At 46.7% G+C, this 14921-nt stretch overlaps 1 protein-coding gene across 9 annotated transcripts in view; it reads left to right on the top strand.

Moving 5' to 3' along the window:
• LOC135895862 (uncharacterized) overlaps positions 1–7126 on the top strand; it is a 37124-nt gene extending 29998 nt beyond the window's left edge. For all 9 annotated transcript variants that reach the window (XR_011512067.1, XM_065424061.2, XM_065424062.2 and 6 more), the window contains one exon: positions 6919–7126. Coding sequence is in view for 8 of the 9 variants with exons in the window: in XM_065424061.2 (XP_065280133.1) it covers positions 6919–6980 (62 nt within the window). In the remaining variant the exon portion in view is untranslated. The remainder of the gene's footprint in view (positions 1–6918) is intronic.
• Positions 7127–14921: the final 7795 nt, after the last annotated feature.

The raw sequence follows: 14921 nt of genomic DNA on the forward strand, positions 1-14921 counted from the left end.
AGGCAGCCAGTGCTGCTCCATCCTCTTCAAAGGCCCTGCAGACACCAGTTTCGTAGGGCCCTAAACGCAAACGAATCCCAAGGGCCGGGACACGGGTCTCGGCGGCCAACTCTCGGTCCTCCATCGCCTCATAGAGAGAGCGATGGGGGTCGACCCAAAAACCCTGGAGTCATCTACGCCGAAGGACAAGCGCTCTCTCAAGCGTGGAAAGAGGGAGAAAGTCCCAATAACCACATTAAATGAGGAAGCGATAACCTAAAAGTTATCGCTCCTTTGTATTAGCTTTCTTTATATCTATGTCACTTAAGATCTTTCTTATGTTTTATGTTCTGCTGACAAACATGGACACTCCGGCTGCTCGTAGCGCACTGCAAGTATTGGACGCGCTGACTCCAGTACTTCAAAGCATCGCACAGCACCATGGCTCGCCCCTCGCTGCCTTTCCACAAGGAAGTTAAGCAAGTATCTCTACTGCAGTGGAATGCCCGTGGTCACAAGTGGAGAATTTCAGAGTTTAGACATTTAGTCTTTGAAAACCGTTTTCCCATCCTCGTAATTTGCGAACCGAACGTGCAGAATGCTATACGCATTTCTGGCTATGAGGCATTCATGTCCTCTACCTGTGGTGCTGTGAGCAAGGTAATTGTATATATTAGATGTGATCTGACATACGTGTTGCACCCAGTCCCACCTCACGACGACAACCAGTACGTTTGTTTAATTGAGAAAACGAATAAGCTTACATTCACACTCGTCGCTGTTTACAATGCTCCTTCAAGTGGCTTCGACTCTAAGCGACTGCACGACGTGCTATCAGCGACAGCCGGCCCTACGATTCTCACCGGAGATTTTAATTCTCACCATCCCCTTTGGGGGAGTTTCAAGATGGACTCCAGGGTAAAGAGACTAGCACCCTTTGCCACACAGCACGACCTTTACTGCCTCAGCGATGGTAGTCCGACATATTTACGTGGGCCAACCTACAGCAGCTGCCTAGACGTGACCCTAGTTTCTCAGCGTCTTTAAAGAAACGTGCAATGGTTTCCAGACGTCGAATCACATTGAAGCGACCATTTCCGACGTACCTGAAGATCAAGGGACTATCTAAATACTCCTCCACGACCCTCCGGCGAATTGATTGGTCGGAGTTTTGGTAGCACATGGAGGGAGTAGGTCAGCAAGGGAACCATGCAAGTGTGGAACACGAAATTCAAAAGGCCATGCAAGAGTCTACGCGTAGTTTTCAGCCTTTCCCGAAATGTGAAGAAATTGAAGCCGAACTGCAGTGACTACGAGCAATTCGCCGACGGGCTGAAAGAAGATACAGGGAGAACTAAATCCATCCATGATCTCGGAGAGGCAAGTGGACGCAAAAGAAGATTCAACGCCGCATCCATGCACTACAATCTCAAAGATGGAAACTTTTCTGTGAGTCGTTGGATCCACGTCAACGATTATCTCAGATGTGGAGAACCACGCGTGGACTTCGCATGTCACCGCAACAGCGTGTTCCTTTCAAATCTTAGAACTGAGGTGAAACAGCGCGAAAAAGACGAGGACACAAGGAAAGAAATACCACAGACAAGCGCTGACTGCGAACTGGAAGTTTATTTGAAATTCACCGGACATTTATACCTTCTTCAGCATAGGCATGCACACATCAGTCGCAAAAACATCTGCAAATAAACATTTTAATCTTTCTTCCAAAAATGTGATTTCAAATCCCTCGCTTTGCACGAAAGTCGCAGCGAAATTGACATTGGTGAAGAATTTTGCTCAAGACTTGCCAGCTTGCAGCTCCAACGCGCACTTACGCCATGTGCCATTCCTGTGCCACGGAATTCCCGCATAGATGTAATGTTTCCGGTGGAGGAGCTTGAAGCGGCACTGGTGACTTGCAGGCGCTCTTCGGCACCTGGCCCGGACGGCGTTACCTATGCGGCGCTCGCGAATCTTGGGCAGAAAGCATGACTCATGCTGCTAAACCATTACAACGAGTCTTGGCGCAACGGTGTGCTTCCACGTGAATGCAAATGCAGTCGCTTGGTTCCACTTCTCAAACCTGGTAAATCACCGTTAGTTTTGTCATCGTACCGCCCCATCGCTCTGGCCAGTTGCATAGGGAAAATAATGGAAAGAATGATTTTGACACGCCTAAAATGGTATCTGGAAAATTACAATGTGTACCCAGATGCTATGGCTGGCTTCCGGCGTGGGCGCTCATCCATAGATAATGTCATCGATTTGGTAACGTTTGTTCGGCATCAAAAACGTCTGAAACGACTCACTGCGGCATTATTCCTTGATATAAAAGGCGCCTATGATAAGAGAGAGAGAGAACAAGGGTAGGAAAGGCAGGGAGGTCAACCAGAACAGCATTCGGTTTGCTACCCTGCACTGGGGGTGGGGGAAAGGGGAATAGAAAGAGGAGTGGAAAGTCTCCGCTTGAAATCTCATCATATCGTCCGATTGCGCTTTCGAGCTGCGTCGGCAAAGTGATTGAAAGAATGATTCTTGCTCGATTAGAATGGTACCTAGAGCGATTCAACATCTATCCGGACGCCATGACAGGTTTTCGTCGAGGTCGCACGTCCATCGACAACGTCATTGACATCGTAACATGGGTCCAAAATCAAAAAAGCCTCCAGTGCCTATCTACGGCACTTTTTCTAGATATAAAAGGAGCATACGACAACGTCGCCCATGAGGCCATACTAAACTCACTTGCGGCTGCTGGAGTTGGTGGCCGGATGTATCAATGGATTCGGGACTATATGACTGATAGGCGCTTTTTCTTACAGACCGAAGACGGCCCAACTTCAGACCATTACATCTGCCGTGGTGTGCCGCAGGGTGGAGTGTTGAGCCCTATTTTGTTCAACCTCGTCTTGGTAGGACTAGCGGATTGCCTACCACAGACAGTACATGTCTCAATATACGCCGACGACATTTGCATCTGGGCCTCTGCGGTGACTCGCCCTCAGCTAAGAGCCAGGCTTCAGCGGGCGGCAACCATGACGGCTTCTTATCTCCGAGAACAAGGCCTCAGTGTGTCTACTGAAAAGTGCGCATTACTTGGTTTTACGCGGAAACAAATGTCATCGTATCCTGTTACCATCAATGGTCAAGCTGTATTCTATGTTAAGACGCATCGCTTTCTGGGCGTCATCATTGACCGTAACCTCTCGTGGAGCCCTCACTGCGTCTATTTGAAGAAGCTAGTCGCCATTGCTCAGGTCTTCAAATTTCTATGCGGGAAAAATTGGAGTACAGCAGTACATTGTATGTTGCAGCTGTACAGGGTTTTATTTCTCGGAATTCTACGTTACAGCCTACCAGTATTGTCAAATGCATGTAAGACGAACTTTCGCGCCTTGGAGAGCATACAAGGTCAAGCCCTACGCACATGTTTAGAGCTGCCTCAGTGCACCTCATAAGCAGCAACAATCGCCATCGCAGGAGACCATACAATCCAGACACATGTAGCTGTCGACTCTCTCAGAGCGCACATTCGCCATCTGTCAAGGATCCCCGACCATCATTTGGCCTCCCTACCAGCCGAGAGACCTCAAGCGACCTTTTCACGAGTGATGAGCGCTCATCAAGAGTACATACCGGCATCTTTTACACCGGTGGCGAAGCCTTCCTCTCCCCTGTGGTGCCTGCGACAGCCTCAAGTGAATTTTGCTATTCCTGGAATTACAAAAAAGTCTAATCATCCATCGCCGGCTCTGAAGCAACTTACGCTCCTGTTACTGCACCAGACGTATCATGACCGCATACATATATATACCGATGGTTCGACCTCACCTACCAGCTCAACTGCCGCATTCGTCGTTCCAGCCAAGAATGTTACAGTTAAATTCAAATTGTCGCACACGACTACATCTACATCGGCAGAACTTGCAGCTCTCCATGCCGCTATGATGTACATCACCGAAGAGCCAACAGAGAAATGGGTCGTACTTTGTGACTCTAAGGCAGCTCTTCACAGCATCAAGTCCGCATTACGTCACAGAACTTACGAGCAAATGACATCTGAAATCAGGGAACTGCACCACCATGTTCTGGAAAGAGGACACCACAATATATTTCAGTGGATTCCTGCTCACTGTGGCATCGTCGGCAACAACCTAGCTGACAAGGCTGCCTGGTGTGCCCACGAAGATACCAAGACGCGTACAACACCTTTGGCGAGGTCGGACGCTGCCAGAGAACTTCGCCAACTTGCGCGCAAGAAGTCCCAAGATCTCTGGATTTCAAGTGGCTTCAATTGCAGATTATGTAAACTGGACCCCACGCTACGGCTACAACTGCCATCTAGCCTTTCCCGCGGCGAAGCAACCTTGTTGTGTCGCTTGTGGCTGGGAGTGGCGTTCACGAACGCATACTCCTACCGTATGGGAATGGCCGAGAGCCCGATGTGTGACTCCTGTGGGTGCGAGGAGACCATCGAGCACCTATTGTGTACCTGCCCTCGCTACGATGTCCAACGCCTCTCTCTGCGGGCAACTTTACGCAGACTGGACTCGAGGCCTTTCACCGAGTCAAAGATACTCGGACCGTGGCTACACCCGTCACTGGCTCGAAAAGCGATTCGTGCACTAGTGCGGTACTTGAAGCGCACGGGCTTAACAGGCCGCTTATAGTGTCCTTGTGTATGGTGTCCCTCCTACACGTACTCAGTGGTTACTTTCTCCCTTTCATCCTATGATAATATAACACATTATGCCAGTGTAGATGCTATGATTGAAGCCGGAATCCGTGGCCGCACTTTTCAGTGGCTCTGCAGTTATTTGACCGACAGGCACTTATTTATTCGTGATGATCGAGGATGGCGCCACGACTCGACACCAAACGTTCCGTGGAGTATCACAAGGCGGAGTATTGACCCCGACGCTAGTCAACCTAGTGCTCGTTGGCCTAATCTGATTCTTGCCCATCACAGTTCGAGCATCAGTATATGTCGACGGCATCTGCATTTGGGCGTCTGCTGTAACACGACTGCAGGTACGAGCACGGCTCCAAAAGGCAGCTATGTTAACATCACTGCACTTGCGAAAACAAAACTTAGAGCTGTCTTCAGAGAAATGCTGCCTTGTTACATTTACTCGGAAGGCAATGAAGCGTTACTCTGTAAGTGTCAATGGGCAAACAGTTGCAAATGCACGGAAACACCGCTTTTTAGGGATAATTATCGACCGCAACCTATCATGGAACCCACACGTTTCATACCTAAAGAAGAGGTTAATGACAGTAATACATCTCTGATTTCTCGGAGAAAAGTCATGGGGCACATCGGTGTGGTCACTGCTGCAGCTTTATAACACCTTGTTCCTTGGTTACGCCAGATACAGCCTTCCTGTGCTTGGTAACGCTTGCAAATCAAACCTGCGTGTACCTCAGGGACTACAAGTTCGAGCCCTGAGGACGTATCTCGGTCTTCCGAGGTGTGCGTCTACAGCGGCAACGAATGTCATAGCTCGAGATCACCCAATATCAACGTACTTGGCAACCGACGCTCTCAGGGCGCATATTCGCCACGTTGCTCGACTACCTTCTCACCATCTTGCCGCTCTACCCGCAGAAAGGCCACACACAACTTTGAGTTGTATAATTGTTGCCAATCGTACCTCATTACCATCGAAGTTCATGCCTGCAGCAAGACAATTCTCACCTTTATGGTGCCTGCACAGACCTGAAATACGCCTTACCATCCCAGGAATCATGAAGAAAGCCAACATGTCGTTTACCCTGAAGCAAGCCTCATTAGAACTTTTACATGAGGTGCACAGCAGCCGCGTACACGTTTACATCGATGGCTCAGTCACATCTGCAAGTTCAACTGCCGCTGTGGTGATCACAACAAGATCCGTCAAAATACAGCTAAAACGTCACATGCATCATCAACGACAGCTGAACTGGTAGTCCTGCGTGCGGCTCTTTGTTTCATTCAGGAGGAACCACCCCATGCATGGTCAGTGTTCTGTGATTCCAAGGCAGCCCTACAGGGTGTACTCTCAGCACTGCGCCATGGATCACATGAGCAGCTCGTCGCAGAGATCAGAGAAGTCCACCGTCGCATAGTTGACGAAGGACACGATGTAATATATCAGTGGTTACCTAGTCAATGTGGAATACATGGCAATGATCGAGCAGACGCAGCTGCTCGATCTGCTCATGACGGCGTCAACTGCGTTGCCATTCCTCTTTCGAGAGCCGACGCAGCGAAAAAACTTTCCGCACTTGCACGTGACCTGACATTAGCTCAGTGGAATTCATCTGAGTTCGCAAGTGCGTGCGTTCATACCCCGGACCATAATTTACAGCTCCGTATTCCGCCCGAGCTTAACACGGCGTGACTGCACCCTTCTAGTCCGTCTATGGCTTGGAGTACATATTCAAAGTAGCATTACGGCACGACAGTACTCAGGCGAGCCGGCTTTCGGGTAGTCTAGCCATTGTTATGTAGGGCGGTATTGCAGCTAGAAAAAATGCCAATGATAGTCACATAGAAGGCGTTGCTCAATGTTTTAGGGAAGAAAACCACCATCATTTCTTCATTATACATTCCGCCATATTCGCATTTTACTGTAAGAAAGCTGGAGTTAACTTTAAACCAGCTAGCTGAACTTTTTTTGTAACGGGTGATTTAACGCACATAATGCGTTATGGGGCAGCAACACAACTGACACCAGGGGACAAACACTTTAACATTGTATCCTAGCAAATGACACATGCCTTGTAAACACTGGTGCTGCAACTTAATGCTCCTCAAGTACAGGAGCTATGAGGTGTCTAGATCTGGCGCTATGCTCTCCATCTCTCTTTATCGATTTTAAATGGAGTGTTATCGACAATCCCTATGATACTGACCATATGCCTGGTATAATTAAAAAAAAATTATCTCTTTTCCAGACAATACCGTCCAGATCACCTCGTTGGCAACTCCATCTAGCGCTGCGGCCTCTCTTCAGTAAAAAGCTCAGTCTGGATGAAATATACGCTGAGCTAACGATATATGAAATGAATTAAAATAATACCGCCTCTATATTTGCTGCAGCAGAACCGACGAACCCGCAATCCTCCGTCTTCTTAGGAAAACGATTAAAACCCTGGTGGGCGAATGAATGTACAAAAGCGAAAAAATTACAAAGCAAAGCGTGGCGTATCTTTCGGTGATACCCAACACAGTATATCCTACTCTCTTTCAAAAAAGCAAAAGTGAAAGCCAGGTGCACACGCAGACAAGCCGAAAGACAGTCCTTAGAAAACTATGTATTGTCCATAAATAGTTCGATAACATCCAAAAGAATATGGGATAAGCTTCGTAAGTTTAGATGCGACTACTGTCCTTACACTATCCCCATACTCTCACTCCCAGGCACGCAAATAAATTTAGAAGAACAAGCAGACATATTAGGGCAGCATTTTCATAGCATATCAAGCTCAGCAAATTATTCTGTTCCATTTCAAACATAGAAGCAATCAGCAGAAAAACTAAAGCTTCCGACCACAGGAAGTTCAGAGAGATCGTATAATGCCTCCTTAACACTCCCGGAAATCGACAGAGTACTCACTATTGAAAAAAAAAAAACAGCACCTGGACCGGACAAAGTTCATTACGCAATGCTCGCTCACATGTCCCCTAAAGCAGTTGAAAGCTTGCTTCGTTTTTAGTATAATCTGGGAAACGGGAAAAATGCCGAATCAGTGGAAGAAAGCCATCCTAATCCCTTTCTTGAAAGCCGGAAAGCATCCTACAACAGCAACAAGCTACAGACCTATAACACTCAGAAGCTGTGTTGCAAACTCTTGTGAAGCCACTATAAACATAAGAATGACATACGTCCTTGAAACCGGGAACCGGCTGGATATCCATCATTGTGAGTACAAGAAAGGTTGCTCTACAACAGATCACCTAGTCCGGCTACAACACGAGATACGTGTGGCCTTTGTGCACGAGCAATACTGTCTCACTGTTTTCTTCAATCTAGAAAAGGCGTACGACACAACCTGGAGAATTGGTCTTCTAAGGGACTTAGCGGATTTGGGGATCCGCGGTAGAATGCTCAAGTGTGTAGCCGATTTCATGTCTGACCGAACATTAAAGTGCGTTTAGGAACGATGCTGTCACACGTATTCGCATAGAAAATGGTGTGCCACAGGGATGCGTATTAAGCACAACACTGTTTGTGGTGAAACTGAACTCGGTCATTAATGTAATTCCATCCTCTGTACTGCGGACATTATATACGGATTATCTACAAATTGCATGTGGTGCATCGAACTTGGCAACCTGCTAACGCAAATTTAAATTACGTGAAACAAGCTCACGCAGTGGCCATCTGAAAACGGTTCTCGCTTCTCAACTGAAAAAAAAAACTATTAGTGTTGTCTTTTCACAAAAACGAGGCCTACAACCACATTCCGTCCTTAAGCTTCAGGAAGCCACACTACCAGTAAAACAAGAACAGAAGTTTCTGAGTGTTCTATTTAATAAAAAGTTAAACTTTCTTGCGCACATAAATAGCATTGAAATCAAAACTAACAATGCACTTAACGTCCTCAAAGTCCTGTCCCGGTAGTGCTGGGGCTCTGACCGTAAATGCCGTCTACACATCTACCGCACTTTGGTACGTAGCATATTAGACTATGGTAGCAACATAAATGGTTCAGCCAGACAGTCTTACGCCCAGCGACATGATCCAGTTCATAACCTTGGACTACGACTGGCAAGTGGTGCTTACAGAACATCACCTGTCCCAAGCGTATACGTTGAATGTAATGCGCCTCCTTTACAGCTTCGCATAGTGCTACTAAAGTTTTCCTTTATACTAAGAATCCACTCCTCACCAAAACACCTATGCTTCAACATCGTCACACAGTGAAACTCACGCTTACAGTGCGTAAATAAACCGAACATGATTAGACTTCTTTTTCTGCGATGTGAGGAATACTGTCGCGATTATGACATTCCTGATGAGGTTCTTCAGGTTGCTTAAAGGCCACAACGACTACCCCTGTGGTGCGAATTCATGCAGTTATGTGACTGAGCATTGGTGCACAAATAGATCATACAAGAATTCAGCGCTCTTCAGGACAAATATCAAAATTGCATGGAATATTGCACTGACGGCTCTAAAACAAAAGAATACGTGGACGTGGGGGCTGTGACAAAAAATGTGGAAAGGAGTATTCGACTACCACAGCATGCCTCTGTCTACTCAGCAGAATTCAGTCTACGCAATATGGATTGTGGTTCTAAAGACCACCGCTGAAAAAAATGAAAACACAGTCATATACACTGATTCATTAAGCACACTGAATGTTCTTCACATAAAATCCGAATGTGAACCCCTGTTAGGATATGTTAAACATGGTAACGTCAAACAAATATGGCAGGCCAATTAGGTTTTGCTGGGTACCAAGCCATGTTTGCATACCAGGTGATGAAGCAGCTGATAGATGCGCATCAATGGCAGTGCACAAAGACATAACAAACACAACGCTTCGATATAAAGATAGTTAAAAAATTATGGGGTATTTCGCGCCACAACCACTTTTTGATTATGAGGCACGCCGTAGCGGGAGACTCCGGAAATTTGGACCACCAGGGATTCTTTAACGTGCACCTAAATCTAAGTACACAGGTGTTTTCGCATTTCGCCCCCGTGGAAATGCGGCCGCCGTGGCCGGGATTGGATCCCGCGACCTCGTGCTCAGCAGCCCAACACCATAGCCTCTGAGCAACCACGGCGGGTATATAAAGATGGTATCACTGCGATTTGGGAACCCTTGATGTCAAAATTTCAACAAAAATGGGACCATTGTATAAGCAACAAGCTACATCTTACCAAACCTGTAATTGGCGAGTGGAAGTCGTGCAATCACCAGCAACGGTTCTATGAGATGACCCTGTGTCGACTTCGGATCGGACGCACACATCTGACAGAATTTTCTCCTCCGAAAAGAAAACCCGCCGACTTGCGAAACATGCTGCGAACCTCTTTCAGTGATACATATCCTCATGACGTATCCACACTTTGAAACACAGACATGGACACTTTTACACACGCTTCATAATTTACATATATACATTTACGCCCTGCCCTAGTGCCATTTACTAACTTGTCTGACTTTTTAGAGCCTACTGGTTATTTGCGCCAACTATAATGTAAGGCAGGTTTACCTGTTTTAATGTTGCGTTTTCTATTGTCTTGTGACTGGCGCAGCATGGCCTGTGTACCCTTTGCGCCATTAATCCTCGACCGACCGACAAACTGACCGACCGACCAACCGAACTTCATTAAAGTCGGCCCAGTGGTTATCTCAGAAAAGCGTTTCTGCGTTTTACATGTATTTTAATAGGAGTCATCGGAGACAGGACCCTGCTAAAGCTGCCGGGAAGTGCTTCCGACGAGTATCCCAGCTCGCTGACTCCGCAGCATTAAAAAAAAAAGAAAAAGAAAAGCCGTGTCTGCCTCTCGGGAAGACTCTGAAAAGCACGGAATCAATCAGCGCTGGGTTCGCCTGGTCGCGACTAAACGTTCTTAGGATGACAACTTTTAGCCGACGAGCGGCCACTCATAATCAAGAACAGTGATAACGCCGGTGGGACAAATGTGAAGTTCAGTCCATACGGAGAGCTTTTATTTCTTTTAGTTTTGTTTCGTTGACGTCATCAGTGCGTCACTGCAGGAACATTGAAAAGTTTAAGGTGACTATCCACGTAGTGGAACTCAGGCGAACTAAATCCTTGTGTCCAGAAAAGCTGGATACGCTGCTAAGGAAGCCTTTGTATGCCGCGGTAAATGAGTAATTGCAAGTGTAGCTTTGTACTCCTAGCTACACCTTGCTTTCAGCGGAAAGTCTACGGAAAGATTTGATATGCATCTTCCATTTTGGTTGGGCTGCGGTTGCAACAACAGCCACACGGCACATCACTCACAGAATTTCGTGGAGGAAGAGGCTTGTTTATCCGTACTTCGCCACGTGTGCATAACCGGGTTCCGGTCGCAATGCGCGTGACACCCAACGCCTGTTTTTCTGCCTTGCGGATACTGGCGGAAAAAAAGAAAACCAACGAAAACAAACGCGCACCCATTTTTCGGCCCGTTGTACACAGTCGCACAATGGTGACTATGCTACCGGAAGCTGACATGCTATTGTGCGGAGTGATAAAAGAAAACAAAAAAAGAACATTTTTCTATATAGCTGCATTTGCAAAATGAACTCATGCTGTTGTTTCGTTCGTTTGTCGCAGTTTGCTTCAGGTGTGGCATGACTGAGCTATAAAAAAAACAGTTAAAAAACGCTACGTCACGGCGTTTTTATTTTATTTTACAGCATAGAAAAAAGAACAAAGTAACATAAAGGCTCTGCGCAACAAGTGCTAAGGTTTTATGTTTGCGTGCAGTTGTGAGGCAGCCAGACAGCATGAGTTTAAGACATTCAGTTAGCCTGCGACTCTTGAGCCGCGCACACAATTCTTACTGTGTAAGACTACGAGTACACGTGACGATTCGCTCAAATCGCCCATCCCGGGCGTACTCTCTGATGCGCATCCTCGCATCCTCTGATGCATACGTGGTGCACACGTGGTGGGCGATATCAGTGATATGTCCTGTGTACTCGAATTTTGCCTTTGATGCACGCAATAATTTGTGTAGTCAAGCGAGTTGACGTCCAGCACCCACATTGTGCTAAGGTGTCCGCATTTAGTCAAGCATTCTAACGATGCTCCATAATGCCAGTAACAAACTCGCGCAGCTTTCAGCAATAGTAGCACCACAGTGACTTCCAGCGATTGAGGACCTCACATATAATTATTGAAAAGGTACGGATTTGCTGCTCATGACACGTGCCATGGCAACAGTTTCAAAAAGGGTGTTCTTAACGAATAATTGCGATAGTGCACTGCGCGCTGCCATCTAGGATCAACGTGCTGGGAATGCCGGGAGAGTAACGAGTTCATGTCCAACCATTTCTAAACACGTCTGCCGCTCGTATGCTCTATACATGCATGGCCTTTCACTGACTACAGGTACTGAGGGACGACGAACGGACGTCTGCAGGCGGTTAAATACGGGAACGTAAACCTCATTTCGTTTGATGATTGCGGCCTTTCGCTTAGTTATTCTTTGTTCACCTGCTGATATGAGCAAATTCTGATCTCTTTAGAGACAGGTATTCGATAAGAACGCGCTGATGCTCGAAGGCGCAATGAGGCGAGAAACTCGAAGGCGTATATGGCACTGTGTCGATGAAATACCTACTGACATCTTTTGCAGTGCGAATGAATGATGTGTTGAATGATGCGTTATAAATGTGTTGTAGAGGAGCTGGATGTTTTAAAATGCTTTACGCGTGCACTTCAATAAATAAATGAATTGTATTTTCCCCTTTATTTTGAGGGCCTTCTCTTTTGGGACCGTAACTGGCCGGCACAGAATAAGAACCAGGCCCGCAAGAGCAACGGCGGCGCTTTCGTGATGCGTAACGCATGGGTACTGCTTTGCCACATGCCGAGAATACGCCGCAGTTCCAAGTTGGAGTCACGTTTCAGGTGCAGTGCCGCCTTCAAAGGCTGTCGCTCTGACGCGCAGTGGCCGCAGCTGCACAGAACATGTTGAAGGTCTTCAGCAGTGTTACATTCAGAACACATAGCCGAGTCCGTCATTTGAATCTTGCACTTGAAGTAGCTCCGCGCAAGCCACGCTGAGTTTGATGCGGTGAAGGTATGTTTAGTCTTGCCTATTGAGACCTCGTGGCATATAAAAGTCACAAGATAGATATATTTTGTATAGGGCTCCGTACTGATGCCATGCATCTGTCCAGAGGGATGGCTGTAAACGACAAGCGTGTACAGGTACCAGTGTCGCCGCCTCTTCTCTCCAGACGGGTATCTGGACCATTTCGCTCGCAGTGTCATGGCTCGAGTGGTACAGTAGTGTGGAAGGGAAATTTTAGATGAAGTTGTCTGATAGTAAAACGATCCAGTTAGTTTAAATGAGGGTGGCAAAGTGCAAGTATTGAGTGACAACTGAAAGTAAATTCTAGAAAAGCTTATACGAGGAATGACTGGGGCGTTGGCTGTTCATTTCAAAGATTAATAGGGAAGATCGAGATGTTCTGGCCACGGTATCTGAAATTAGACAAGAGTTTCATCAGCGATGAAGCAACAGTGATATCTATTGATGTCAAGCCGAATGCGCAGTTTGATGTAGGTGTGGCAAGGCGTCTTAGAAGAATATGTCAACGCCATGAATTTAAGAAAGCTGTGAATTAACGCAGTGCAATGTGAACAAATAGCGAATATATATATCAGAAAGCGCTTATAGTAGAAGTATGGATAACGTCTTTTTTTAAATCAAAGGCCAAAGAAGCGGTGATCCTGTAGTTTCCAAATATATTATTGATATCGCACGCAGAGTTTTCGCCTATACCTATCTCCTACCTAAGGAACTATGCAGATCTGTGCTCTAGGACCATTACCGTCCGAAGCATGCGTGTCAGTTAAAAACACGACGCTCGGGTGGACGCCAATTTGCCTCTCGGCTTCTATTTGTTACATCTGCACAATATAGTTAATGAGGCCAAGGATGAAAAATACGCTCGGTCCATAAAAGTATGCTACACCTGTGCTATTTGCCTCCGTGCTTCCGAAAATATATGTACGTCACACAGGCACGCAGAAGAGGTTCCGTAAAGCGGTAGCACTGTGCACGTCGCGGTTACGCACCCAGACACACGAACAGTCAACATCATCATGAGGAGTAGAGCTAATGCTTTTACAAGAGATGCATCGTTTATACCTATTTTATTTTACTTCGAAAGGCTCTCAATAAAAGGGAACCACCTGAGGGATGTGCTTCATCTGAGAGGAGCATTTCAATAGTAAAACAATGAAACTAGATAGTTTCGACAGGACCACAGCTGCAGGGGGCAGGTCATCCTAGGCCCTTGATGCCTTGGCGAAGAATGATGATAGGTGCGCCGATGTCCGGACGGGAAGAGGGTAGACCGCGTGTCAATGGCTGATGTGGCTTGACATACGATGAGCCGGCCAAATGACAGAAGGGCATAAATAGGAGTGTTAAACACGTGAAAGAGGCAAGGACTTGCCATTTCATGGCGAGATGACCAGGCTGTGTCGCTGGTCTTGTAATTGACTTTAGTAATGCTGCAGTAATAGCAGCAGTTGCTAAAGATGCATCTCATTGCACGGTTTTGAACAGATTTTAGCGGATTAGAAAGGCGTATTATACGAGGGTGTCAAACTGTGCACGCGTACTTCAGTGTGTGACCATCATGATTACCATGGTCACTCCAGTACTCATGACATGGCAGAGCTTCAGCATAACAAAGGCTGGGACGTGAAAACGAAAATGGAGGAAGGAGAAGGAAATTCACAGGCTATGATTGGCTAGCGTATGCACACACATTTCCTGTGAGGGGCATCCTTTGTATTGTTGGCGTTTCCTCGGCTATAGCTGGGACAAGCACACCTATGCGTTCTTTCATACACGGCGAGTATAAACGTACATGCGTACGCATGCCTGTCTGCAATCTCAGTAATAGAATATAGTGTCGCAGGTTCCGGTGCGGCCGAAACAGTGTTGAAATAGCGGTATTTAGGCTATGAAAACGTCTCACTCTTTCTGTATCATTTCACGTAAGCACTTGTGCTGTTTCGCTTCTTATCGTACGCTCCTGAATCGCGTGTAATCGGAAGAACCGGGCAGAGCGGCCAACCCCAGTTTGTCGAAAAAGCGAGCAGTTCGGACTAATTATGTCTAACCTATTCGCGAATCATTTCGACTTTGCGATAAATAGTGGGCTTTTCACTGCGTTTCTGTCACCGCCCTGTTTGTAATTGGTCCGTGAGCGACGTTTTGTTCGAAGTAAAGCATACCCGG

This window comes from Dermacentor albipictus, chromosome 2 (assembly GCF_038994185.2).
Source record: "Dermacentor albipictus isolate Rhodes 1998 colony chromosome 2, USDA_Dalb.pri_finalv2, whole genome shotgun sequence".
Lineage (NCBI taxonomy): Eukaryota > Metazoa > Arthropoda > Arachnida > Ixodida > Ixodidae > Dermacentor > Dermacentor albipictus.